Source organism: Pseudopipra pipra, chromosome 2, assembly GCF_036250125.1.
Source record: "Pseudopipra pipra isolate bDixPip1 chromosome 2, bDixPip1.hap1, whole genome shotgun sequence".
In the NCBI taxonomy this organism is placed as follows: Eukaryota; Metazoa; Chordata; class Aves; order Passeriformes; family Pipridae; genus Pseudopipra; species Pseudopipra pipra.
In genome coordinates, this window is record NC_087550.1 from 30,487,773 (window position 1) to 30,501,395 (window position 13,623).

At 40.5% G+C, this 13,623-nt stretch overlaps 1 protein-coding gene across 1 annotated transcript in view; it reads right to left on the minus strand.

Moving 5' to 3' along the window:
• Positions 1 to 381: 381 nt before the first annotated feature.
• The window catches only part of GUCY2F (guanylate cyclase 2F, retinal), a 38,709-nt gene continuing 25,467 nt past the window's right edge, over positions 382 to 13,623 (minus strand). The window contains exons 15-18 of the mRNA XM_064642174.1: positions 9,144 to 9,242; positions 7,675 to 7,769; positions 6,546 to 6,631; positions 382 to 514 (exon numbers count right to left, since the gene is read on the minus strand). Of these exons, the coding sequence (XP_064498244.1) occupies positions 382 to 514; positions 6,546 to 6,631; positions 7,675 to 7,769; positions 9,144 to 9,242 (413 nt within the window). The remainder of the gene's footprint in view (positions 515 to 6,545; positions 6,632 to 7,674; positions 7,770 to 9,143; positions 9,243 to 13,623) is intronic.

Here is a 13,623-nt window from a genome sequence, read left to right on the forward strand (position 1 = left end):
CAGGAAAGCAACAATAGGCAATTTGGATTTTTGCAGGTTTGAAGAGTTTTATCACTGTGTTTACCATGTACTAGTCTCCTCCTGGCACAGTGCACATCAACATTCAATGGACTGATAATACACTGCAGGTAAACACAGTAATACTGTATGCCTTTCAGGAATTAATATGATAGTAGAGCATAAATTCACTAGGAAATCACCCAACAGGGCTACTACTATCTTTAGACAGCCTTACTGCTGTTCTGAACACATTTTGAATGAGACACTTTAGAATAACAATACAACATATTAAAAAAAATAGAAAGGAAGAAAAACAAATTAAAAAGGAAAAAAAGGACACTAAAACCAGCAAAGTGCAGACACACAACATGCAAGCAGGCACTAAGCAGAAGAGCTACATTGGGACTGTCCTACAGCTACTACCTCAGATCTAGGCCCTTTTGCCAAGGCTTTTTCAGCTTTCCTCCTTTTGAACTCTGCAATTTCTTCCGGGAGTAACCCATGAGCTCTATACCTGCAGTGAACAGGCAGGCCATTAGAGAAAGAACCAGTTCAGTTTCATCTGTAATAAAGAACAGACTGTAATGTAGACCAAGTGAAAGGTGAGTGTCTTCTGGTGAGAAAAAGGAAAACAAATATTGGTCCTGGTCCTGGTTTTATTTATTCCCATTTTGTATCCTTTCAACTTGAATTACTGCAAAAAGTGAGGTCAGCTAATTAAATTTTAAGTTTCCAGAGGTCTCTTGGTACTCTTAGACACTTCTCCCAGGACAAGATGAATGACTTTGTTGATTGAGGAGCACAAATTATATGTCTATCTGTTTCAGAATCTATTAGACAAGATGAATCCTGGGAGAATGATTCCATTATTCCACTGATCCTTCCCCTCATTATTAAAGGAAAGGAAAGAACAAAACTGCTGTGAAGACCTCACCTTTGGTTGGTTCAGTTCCTGTCTCAGTGCCTTTTGGTCTTCCAGAGGTGTTGCTTTCAGAAGCTCTCATCTCTCAAAAGTATGAGTACATTTCCTAATGGAAATCCTATTTAACTGTCCCTAGAGATAGCCAGCTGTCTCTGAAATTACCACAAATTTAAAAGCCTTTCCTGAGGGAGATCAGAGTCAAGTTTCAGCTTTTTTGTCAGTTCTGTTCTACAAATGGAAATGTCTAGTCAAGTTGTCCTCCCATTCCTTACCTAAATCCTCAGCTCTGGGAACATCCTTCTTCTTTTTAGAAACATTAATCCCTGTTTATAAACTTCCTCATGAGTGCTGGAGCATTTAGGGCTCTGTCCAAAGGACTGGGAAGCCAGAAGGATATAACCCTGATGGGTTCAATGAGGAATGACTTCTGGGAATCCACAATTCAGGTGGGATTTAGCTTCCTGCCATTTGTCTCTCTGCAACAGAGATATTTTCATCTGAGCCAAATATCTTGTGTTCCCTTCTCAGCCAGTGGAGGGAAGCTGACGCTGCCAGAACACAGCAGGGGTTTATCCCAAAGTAGATATCCTTTGTGAGACAGAAGATCTGCACCTAGAAATGTCTATTTCCCTGCACTGACTCTTAAAAGACGTGCAAGATGACCAGATCAGATGGAGGTAAATAATATTTAATAAGATTAAATCTTGACTGTTGGAGGGAGAAGAGGAATCTTTGTGTCCAGACCCTTTTTGCAAGCAGTAGCAAAATACAGCCACAGGGTGAGTGTGAGTGGTTTGTTTCTTGAATCCACTTGGCAGGACTCACCCACAGAGGAGTGGAGGATGTTGCTGCCTGTGTCTGCACAATAGCGCAGCAGGTTGTGACCCACAGAAAGTGAAGACCTGATCAGGGTATTTAGGGATGAAGCACAGTATGAGATTGAGGTCCACCTCCAAACATCGCTCACACAAGTATCAAATAACTATGATAATGACTTGCCTTTCATCCACAGCTCAATAACAAAAAGAAAGATCCTGCGCAAATAGAACTTGCACATCTCCTGAACTCACTAATGTCTGAGCAACTGGAAAGGTCTGGTTCTACACCCTCCACCCCATCCTCTTTTTTAAGACAGCTGTTATTTTTCCAAGGTCCTCTCTTCCTACCACCTTGTTTCCAAAGCCAGCAGGAGAAAATCTGTAAAGTCCTGACTTTGCTTCCTTTCTGAATACTGCATTTAGGGTTTCTTGCTATCAGCACCAATTCTCTAATACTCCTGTCATTTCTTCAGAAACCTCAGCTTGCTCAAAAAGAGCTTGTTTAGAAATAAAAGCTGAAGCAACCATATCACAAGTCAGACAGTCTTGTTCAAAGGGAGATGTCACCAGCTTTCATTCCCTCTCTCCCCTCAATCAGATTTCAGAGAAAACTCTTCTTTCTCACAATCATTATGCCACAGCCATGATCAAAATATTCCTTTTTCTTTATTTTGCTGCCATGTTAGGGGGTCAGAAATAATTTGAAAAGAAGGGATTGATTGTGAAGAAAAAAGCATGTGTCCTAAGATTCGGTGATCAAGTCTATGAGTATGAGCCAGAGGATGTTTGGATTTCCCCAGATAGCTCTTGTTATATGTTATATAAAGTTTATCTAGGAAATATTTTGATACTGTTTCATAAGTCCAGCTACGGAAGGCAACAGAAGTTTTTTGCTGCTGTTTGCCTCACAAGCTCTTTTATTTCTGATTTAAAAGAGCATCAGTTGAAAGACTTAAAATAGGAGCCTGAATAGAAATCCTTTCTCCCGGGAAAGACACATCAGCAGCAACAGCAACAGCAGAGGCTCTCTACCAATCAACTCCCATCATACCATGGTGCATCAATACAGACAGAACAATGAGAACCTTGTGCTGAGTAGAAGAAAAAGCCATGTTTTCCTAATGGGTACCTTTTTCCCAGCTCATAAAAAGGTGATTCTCATTTGGTGTTGGGAGATGGATTCTTTGAGCATCCTTCGCTATTTCTCACCCATTTATCTTCAAACAAGGATCTCAGTGCTTCCTCCAGGGATGATCCTCATGTATGTGAGGATGAGAGAGCCCCCAGATTCACTCCTATCCATGCCTGCATCTTCAGTTTTCAGTGATGTCTCATGTCAGGCTGCACTCATTGCTGTGAATGGTGGTGGGCTGGATAACCTATTGACCCTTCTGGACTTAAGACCTACTGCATGATTTCATATGAGGTCAGGAATCTGGGTTCGATGTTAAAAATCAAAAACTCTCATATGTGATCTACCCGGGCACTGAGTTCATAGTTAAAAACCCTTGAGAGGATCAACAATCTGTATCTTTCTTTGCTGAATTGTGTTACTTTTTCCTCTCCAGTTAACTTTCCATAACTAATTTAGAATAGTCTCAAAAAGGGAAAGTTTCTGGATAAAACTACCTGTTGGCATAGAGGACTTCTGATGCTTTTGAACACTGTATTCAGTACCAAAGCAAAGGATTTCTGAACCAGGATGTTGAACTTGGAAATTCAGAAGGCTGAGAATGTCACTTATCTCCTTGGAACAGCAAACGAACATGATCCTGGCTCTTGGTTTCATTTTGGCTTGCTTGTTTTTTGTTTGTTTTTTTCTTCTGAATTTCATTAGCCAATGAATTTTTCCTAGTGTTAGATATTTTTTCAGTGCTTTACAAAATGCGTCTGTGAGTTAGTCCAGGTCAGGCTTATATCTGCTAGTTTTGCATAAGCTCATGCCTTTTCTGCTGTTTTGGACAAGAGGAGTGCTCCACCAGTGCTGCCAAGGCTCTGCCTGTCCCAGAGCATCGTCAGCTTCAAATATCCCACATTTATATACTCGCAATTTTGTGGTTTTATCATGTCTGCTCTTCAGCTACCTAACTAGTGTCCTGGTATAGCCTTCCTCTAAAAGGCTGAAATCTCAAAAAATATCTATCCTACAGGTAGTCTGCTGCTCGACTGCTTATCATGCTTCTTTTTGCTATCTCATAATTTTCTTACTTCTCTATGTCCAATCTGCCATTATTTCCTGTGGCAGTATCAGATGTAGGTGTAGAAATTTGCCTTGAAGCAAGAAAAATTCTAGAGAGCCAACAGAAGTGTGTGCCCTGTTCTATGTTATGCAAAGTTAACCTAAAGCTCCCATGAAAAGCAGGTAAAACTGAGATTTGACCAGACCTATAAAGAGGTATTTATGGCTCAAAAAGGAACTTCAAAATTTCCATCCCTAGGATGTGACCCTTAAATCCACGGCCAACAGGTTTGCAGGTTTGGACATAAGATCAAGGACAATTTAGTAACCTTCATTAGCAGGAGACACCTCTTGGCGTGGCCACCAAAACTGCCCACCTGTAGATATTTAGGCCACCTAAGTCCCAAAATAAAGTGTGAGATAAAAGCAAGTGCTCATAGATCTCATGGTAACGGAATACCTAAGTAGAAGAGGAGTTGCCTGAGGACAGAGAGAAAAGATGAGTAGAAAAAGAATTTATTCAGCTCAAAAGTCCAGAAATTAGGAAATCCTTATGAAAGTATATGAGGCCGTGACTTGAAACCACCATATTTGCCAACAAGAGAGACACAACTTCATTTTTGTGCCAAAAACTGAACCATCAAGATAAGGCTGGAAAAGCAGGACATAATGTCTGACACCTATCTGATAACAGCCCAACTGATGCATGAGGCAGTTCTCTGAATATTTGCCTTGCTTGAACAAGTAGTTACTTCTTTCTGTCATTTGACATTTTGTTTCTATGGGGTATAACTTTCATTATGACACTTCACTAGGACAAATTCTGTTTTGTATAACTTCACTTTTTCCTATGATTACTGTAACATTCATTCAACTGCTGCATGATGATCTGTGGGGACAGAGATACTGCAAAAGAACAGTGAAGATCTGTGCCTTGGGACAAGAGCAGAAGACCACCTCCCTCTCTGCAGTGCTACAGATGGACTCTACAGAGGTTACACACAGATGTTCAAGATCTTCTGATCCTGTGCACATGGGAACATTTTTTTACTTCTCTTATTTTGTGCCTGGACCTGATTCATTTTCTGCCGTTTACAATCCACGTTTAGAAACAGCTCAGCCCTGCATAAATTTGACTTTGGTTAACATGACCAGAGGCCAGAATCTTTGAGAGTAATGAAAAGAATCTCAATAGTCAACAGAGGCTTAAATCATGACTTTAAGATAATAAAACCAGGATGAGAAGAATCTACTCTCAAAGTAAAAGTCTAAGTGCTTCCTTGGTTGCATAGTAAGCTAGCCCATCTTGCTAATATGGCAAAATTCCTCCAAGTTTCATATTTCCCGTGAATAATGCATTATTGGTATTAACACACATTATTCAATAGCTCACTTCTGTCAAGTATTAACAGTAAAATGCCTTCAAGGCCTATGAAATATTGTCTCTCAAAATTGCCTTTCAGTAAACTTCTATTTTCACCCTGACTGACACCCAAACAATTTTAAAATGATGTCCCCAAGTACTGTAATACTGTAAGTTCCACCTTACTCCGAGAAAGCTCTGGGATGGCTCTGAGCACATGGACTGCCCTGTATGCAGCCTCCCAAGGCAACTATAGCGTGCAGAGACAGATAAAAAAAGAAGTCTTCATTTTGCTAAGAGGAAATGAGGTAATACTTAGAACAAGATTGATCAGGAGAAGTCAGAGCCACATTAAAACAGACCTTGTTTGTTGTCAGACATCTATCTCTGAGGTAGTCACTGTAGGATCTCTTTACAGTCAACAAAAGAGGCACCTTGAAAGGGCAATTCATCTTCTAATACAGACGTCCAGGCAAGCCAATCAAATCAGATACCATAGCTTTTATATCTCTTTATTGACTATAAAGGGAGTCAAAACTGACTGCTTTTAATGTGGGTGACTACGCTGTTCTTGTCAAACAAATCTGACTTCTGTTTTTTATGTCCTGACCCCAACATCCTTTCCAGGCATACAGCAAGTAACAGCTGAACAGGGAGTACTCTGTTTGCAAAGTCAGGCATGGCAAAGCTAGAAAATGACTTAATGAATTTTGTGTGATCAATCTTTGCTCACCACCACCTGTATGGAGGCAACATCATTAAGTCTTCAGTTACCTAACAGTGCCATAATTTATAACACAAAGTCTCTTTATTTTTATATTAGAGTGAAAGGGAAGAAATATATTTATATGTTGGATGAGGTTGGTGTCTTCTGCAGGAATTTTGATGGAGGGAGAGAAAAATCTGAGTGTCACTCATACGCTGATGACAGCAGAGACCTAAAAGTGTCCGTACCTGTGCGTCTCCCATATGCACACAGAGTATGAAGGAGATTAAGGAAGCAACTCCCTGGTGCTCAGTCTCCAAGGGAGTATAGGGGAGAAGCAGAAAGCTTCCATGTCACTTGGGAACTACCACTAAGGAGAGGAGTTGAAGAAACCACATAACTTCTCAGTCTCAGTACTATGCCTGAACATACAAGTCACCTAAGGAAAATGATAGAGACTTTGCAAACAGATAACATGGAAAGACAGATATTCAGCCTGCAAACTCCAAAAAGGACCTTATAATGAATGTATTGAACAGTGATGAAGTCACACTTACCCTGGCTTTATTTCAGGAGGTTTAGGTAAGGGCTTCAGAAAGCCTTTTTTCCCAACCAGCCAATATGTGTCTTCTACTCCTTTACCCTAAAATAAAACAAAAAATCCAGATAAAGAGCAGCTTTCTGATTGCCCTCTGCTCAATACGTAATTTCCTCTGGATTTCTCTGGCTTCATATATCTCCAGAGACAGACCATGGCTGGAAATCTTGGGCTGTCCTTCCAAACAGCTCAGGGATTATTTGAATTTCATTATCCTAAAGCAGGATATTCATTATCCTTATTCAAACTGTCCTTTACAAATGACTCCTAGTGATCTGGGTCATTGAAACTACACAATTTAACAGAAATGGGAAACTACAGGATCTCTAATCACCTTATTTGGCAGCACTAGCATTATTAATTGAGAGATTTTACAACTCTTTCTGGACTGATTATCAGAATATAACTTCCTCTCCCACCACTGATGATTTAGTTTTAAGGTGTGATACATCTGCTGAACTGTAGGCATCTATATCAGAGTCAATCACCCTTGACTGAAGAAGTGGAGGAAACATTCATCTTCACATAAACTGGACCCTGACAGTACGTCAGGTTAATAATTTTCTGAAGTGCCAATTTATCTCCACTAACTCTGTAAAGGTTTCTTTCCATTGACTAAACCTGGAATAATTACCTCCAATCTCCACTTGCAGACATATGAACTCAGATGAGATGAATCCACTTGTCATGAAAGATTGTTGAGGGCCCAAGGCCGTATTCAGAGCTTTAATTCTAGGTGTTTAAGGCAAATAAAGATTCTAAGTCTGTCTATTAACTACGTAAGGGTAGAAATGATGGTTGAATTATTTAGTACTCTCTTGTTTGGACACTGTGAGAAGTAGCAGCTTCTCTTAAGGTGGACTAAATAGAGTACTAAATAAATACTTATATCCAGTGCATACAGCTGATTGCTCAATCCCACAGTGCTTCAATAACCACCTCATGTACTGAAACAACTGGAAGGGACAATTTTGGGAGGATTTAGCAGAAGAGTGGTGGATGAAGGCCAAACAAGACCTTACTATGTAAATTCTCTAAACAAGAAGACTCCCTTGTGAAGTGCTTCGCACAGCCCTGGCCCTTCTTACCCTCAGTTCTGTTTTCCCTCTAGGTATGATTTCATAGCCTTCATTCAGACTCCGAAGTGTATCCACTGTACTTTGGCTGACATGAATTCTGTAAGCTGGGAACAGAAAGCAAAACAGCTGAATCACTATGCTGCACACAGGCTGCAAATTCCCCACTGCTTCATACTGATGAGTAAAAGTGCTCCAAAGCACGCAGGTGTGTAGCTGGTGTAGCTGTGTGGTGCTCCTCTACACAGAGTTCAATGCTGACTGATGGATCCTTTCAGGCAGGGCTGTAACAAGCACAGGGGCAGAGGAGATCCACACTGGGGGCTTCCTGCAGATGGATACCAAACACACTAACTAACTAGCTCAACAAAGATAGTGATTTTCCAGTGACATTGTCAGCTGGATTGATGTTTTATCTATTGCCACAGAATAACTAGGGAATGGGAAAAACCCCCTAAAATAACTAACTGTCCTGCTCCAGACACCCAACATAAATAGAAAGTTGGGATGAAGAGCAGAGAGATGGAGTTTGCAAGGGAACATAAAGAAAATGTGGCTATGCAACTAGATCTGTCTGGGCTTTCGGTAATTGATTCCACCCAGAGCTACCATTAAGTCTGTGAACAAAAAGGGCAAAGATGGAGAGCCTTACTGAATTCCTAACTCTCCCAACTTGTTTTACAGCCCTTGCTGGAACTCCCTGAAATTTGTTATTGTTATGCTGGTGTGAACAAGCCAGGCAATGTTTATAAAACTTTTCTTTCAAAAGAAAAGTTCAAAGATACTTTTCTTTTTTGTTTTTATTGAGCTTTTATTTCAATTGTGTCAATCAAATTCCCTTCCCCCTTGAATGATGGGGGATGAGCCGATTAATTTTTTTTTTGGTATAATAATCTAAAAGAAGAACATCAGTTGGAGTATGTAGAAGAAGACCTCATAGCTATGAGCTACATTTCCTGAGAGACTAACCTACAGTTTTCCTGTTGTTAGTTATCTATATGCATTTCTACTAATGTATAACAATGCTCTTGTATCTGCAGTGCTCTTTCTGCCTCCATCTCAGTGAAACTTTCTACAACCAAGGGTATGATGGAAGCAATGCCCTTGTGTGCTTCAACCCTTGCTTTGTACTGGTCGTGACAGGCAAATGCATTATTTTACTGTGCAAGAACAGCTCTGAATTAAGGGTTCTCAGCACTGACTGAAAGCAAGATGCAACCTATGTCAGAGAAAACTAGGGCAAGATTCATGTTGATTTTAGTTGATGGCATTCAAATTAGAGGACTGGAGATGGAAGGCAGGGTCATAAAGGCTGACCTACAATTGCAAAGCTGATGCCCTGTCCTTCAGGCTGCTTTGAATTTTGTCATTTGACTTGCCCTTTTTCAGTTGCAATGCTTATAATTACAGATGTGCATTTCTTCATCTCTCTTGAGAAGTTAGTTCAACCACCCACCCCAGGGACTGTCCCAAATACTCACGCAGGCCCGTGGACTCCATCCGTGATGCCGTGTTCACCGTGTCTCCAAAGAGGCAGTACCGTGGCATGGTCAGCCCCACCACGCCTGCCACACAAGGCCCTGAAAGACACATCATCTGTGTTACCCAGATGGTACTGCACAAATCTTGGGGCTCACTGACAAACAAATCTCATCCTCTCCTCTGATACCCAAAAAGCCACTTGTAAATACAGAAGAAAAGTTTTTAAAGATCTCACTGATCTTAGTGCTTGCTATAAGCAATCAAAAATTAAGCACTGGTCTGGATTGCACACTGGTGTTTTATGCCTGAGAAAGGTCATGCGTGGTAGGACCTCAGTTTACCATCATCTGGGATAAGTTTGTCCAGAGTTCATGGAAACTCAAGGACTACCATAACCTCATTTTAAAAAGACCTTTTTCCACGTTAGAAGATGAAAGTTCAGATCCTGTGATATGCCCTGTATCACAATGAAACAGGATTAAAAATCAGCCTTGGAAGCCCAGAGCTGCTGGCAGCACTCTGGACCACCCTGTGTCCCCTCCTGGGAAAGGAAATCATCATTAGCTTGCCTTTCTGGCCAAAACCTGTTTTTTTTCTTTTATTTCATTCTTTGTACAAAGTCCATTCACTTCCAAAGTAGCTTCCAAAGAACTGATGCCAAGTTCTCATGGAGATGTATGTGTGCAGGATTCACAAGAACATGCACACACTGAGAGATGAAATTTGTGACAGACAAACACCGTAGACAATTGTCATCCATGACACATGGCTTAGATAATGTTTAGACTGCACTCTGAAAGATAAGACGCTAAATTTCATCACCCAAAATATAAAATATCAAGCCTGCAAAATAAAAGCAATGTAAGGAGATGTGGGGTTTCTTGCTAAGAAAAGACAGGAGGCACTGTATTTTCCATTAGACGCATTTATGAGATATGTCTTTGCCTTTTCAATGTCTTGATCCTTCAGAGTTAAGATTTAGTATAAGTGATATCTAGGAAATCTTTTGCCATGCAAGTTTACAAGAGATGGGAACATTGTACATCATCAACAGTACCTGAAATGATGCTATAGATAAGGTTGTATGTTAAAGTGTTGGGGGTTTTGCGGGTTAAATTATTTGTTTTTAAAACAGTAACAAATATAATTGTAGCCTAATTTAGAAGCGATCAGGTACTTGTTTTAGTACAATGTTATTTTACTGTGATTTTAGCCTTATTTACAAAAATTGATTCTTTCAGATACATCTTAAGGACAATGAAACTCCATAGCTGAAACCTACAGGAAACTTTGCAAGAACCCCTACTGTTGTAACCTCTGAAAAGTTGTTGCTGCACAAAGTTACCAGATTTTAATATACTTTATGAGGATGCAAACTGAGAGGTGAGACAGATTTTAACTCTTACCTGATGAAGCACTGCTAGATTAAATATCAGAAAAAAAAAGAGACAGGAAGAATGGGTCATACCAAACATGTTACAAGGATTTAAACAGCATATCTGGATCAAACACAGCATGCAGAGACTGATAGAAATCATAAAAACCTAATTTAAGGTTTGGGTATTTTCAACTGTCAACGAACTTTGAACAAGACGCTGTTCCTCAGAATACCTTCCAATTTAATTCCCATCCTTATTGGTACATTCTAATTTGTTTCAAGCTTTTCAGTAGAGGAGCTATATCCATCACAGGAAGTTTTTTCAGGTTTTAGTGTATAGGCACTTCCATAGCATAACTGTAAGGGCACTGTTGAGACTTCTGGGCCAAGGATCTAACGCTTACCTAAGTGGTCTTTAATCTGTGCATGCTAATGTGACATATACATAAAAAAGGGTCTTGTTAGAGACTTTTTAATTCACGCTTCAATAAGAGCTTTTCCTGAGAAAACACTTTCTCAGAAAGCATCACCTCTCTTTTTCTTGTGGTGATGACATGACAGCAGCAGTCAGAAATCTCAGTAAGGAACAAAGCTCCTTCTGTAGTAGGTGTTGCAGGGACACAAAAAGATGGTTCCTGTCAAAAAAAACAGTCCTCACTGAAGAGGATTTGATTCCATCGTAAGAAGCACAAGTAAAGGGAGTCAAGCTTCTACTGCTGTCAGTGGAGACAAGTCATCTGGTCAACTGAGCTGTGAGAGCCTTTCTATTCCTGCACCTGAACAGTTCTCCAGGGTTCACTTATGCATCCTCAAAAAGAATGCAGGCTCCCTAAAAACCCTGGAAATACCTCCATGTGGGTGCCTAAATTCAGGTTTCCTACTCAGCACAATCATCTAGCCATTTCTGCAAAACAGAGAGGCCAGATTTTTAGGCTGAGGTACCTATGCAGGAAATTCCTAGTTCAAAACCAACCCTACGGCGTAAGCATTCCCAAAAGACTTCTCTGTGTTGAAAGCATCTAAGACTTAATTCACTCACTGCCTTCACTGCCTGGGTGTGTTCTCCCTTGTCTAGACAGCATCAGCAAAAGGCTAGTAAAAATTTCCAGTGGTAAATCTCCCACAGTAACCAGTTTCAGAGGAAACCAGACACCCTGTGATGAGAATGTTATGGCCTAGTTATTTAATTACATAGGTTCACAGGTTTGCTTTGAAATGGCTCTTTGCCAGGGCTTGCAAGGATCAGTTAATGAGAGGTTCTGGCTAATACTCTGCAACAACCATCAGTGGTGCTGCAAAGTACAGGGCTGACTGCCAGAGAGCCTGACCGATAAACAAATATTCAGCCTCAGCGGAAAAGCTTGTCCTCTCACCACCACTCTCCCCAGCTGTCCAGCTCCAGCCCAGATATGGATGGCATGGAAACAGCTGAGTCAGCTGAGTTATCCTGGACATGAAGTGAAGTCAAGAGTGGAGAGACAAGATTCCAGGATTCATTTAAAGCAGGGGAGAAACTGCAGACCAAACCTTGGTATTCTTGTCCACTTTGCCTCACCCACGCATTGCCATAAGTGGACCATGGACATGGGCCAGGAGAAGTTTCCAGAGGTGCAGCTCTCCATTGGGGTTGAAAGGACATGGGCAGCCCATGCCCAAGTTGCATTTATTGCTTTTTCAAAGAGGTGATAGTGAGCTTTTCTTGACACCACTTTTCAGAGAGCAGTTGAACTGCACAACTGGGGGTCACACCCATTCTCCATCCTTTCCAGTACAGTGAAAGTGTCAGCCAAACTCTCCTCTCCCCCAGGTGCCTCCTCAATGCTTTCATGATGCTGATGATTCCCTCTTCATGCTTCTTTTCTCAGGAGAAATAAGGTCTAAGGTTAATCAAACTCTGCTGTCTGCTCAGTGGCTCAGAGAGCTGGTTTGCTTTGGAACATGGATTTGTGGCTGCTCCCATGACAGTACGATGCTGCCAGATCTGTGCAAAACAAGATCTGATTCCTGCTTCTTTAGAAAGAAAACACCAACTCCTCCCCCTCTTCCTCTCACACCCAATACAACAATTCTTAGCAATTCTGCATTCCAGCTACCTAGAGATCATAAAATCAAGGAAAAAATATAACTACCCCCTGTACATATCACCTAGGGATAGATTTTTTGGCATACTGTATGGAAGACACATTGCAGACCTGCTGTCAACAGGCAGCAGCAGATGTTGCACATCAATTTCCTCTCTTTCCATGTTGAAAATGTGCTCCTTGTGCTCCAGAGACTCCTGTTCTGGGCGAGACAAGCCTGGGCCATAGTCTCACATCATTTCTGATAGAGTATTAAATACACAGTGCTCCTGCAATCATTCCTTTAACACTTTATACTTCTGTGAAAGGCCAGCTAAGGCTCCCAAACTTCAAAGAAAACAGCAGGGAGATGAGTTTTAAAGAGATATCCCCAAAGGAAGATCTTGCAAGGTCTAGGAGATATGAAACATTAATCTTAACTCTGCTCAAGTCACAGGTCTGTTCTTTGGATATTCTGAGTGAGATACTTCCTTTCTTCTCCTTCTGTCTCCCAACATGTATAACAGAAACCAGAATACTGACATCTGTAAAATGCTTGCATGACACAGTTGCAAAAATGTGGACATTATCAGATAGGTAGGAGGATTAAACCTCCTGTAATATTGGGTGAGATTCCTAGGCAGTCTTTTTCATTGTTTGGCTTCCCACAATGGGCATTACCTGATACTGCAGAGGAAGAGGCGAGAAGTCTGGTAACAAACAGCTGAGAAAAATCTATTAGTGGATGACTACAAAGTGTATAAAATTATGGAGGTTCGTATCTCTTGTAAAAATATTGATTCCATGATAATAGCAGATGTATTTTCCTACATTTAAAAATCATATTTTTGCCTATGTAATGGCAGTCGGGTTTTTGGGGTTTTTTTTTGGTTTATTTTGGTGTTTAATTATATTTTTTAGATATATAAAGGAAAAGAACTTTCTCTTTTCTTTTTAAACAAGCCACTTTTCTGTTAATTGACTAGATTATGACTTCTACATTAGAGATAATTTGTTTTCTTTATAACATAACTTTTTCTT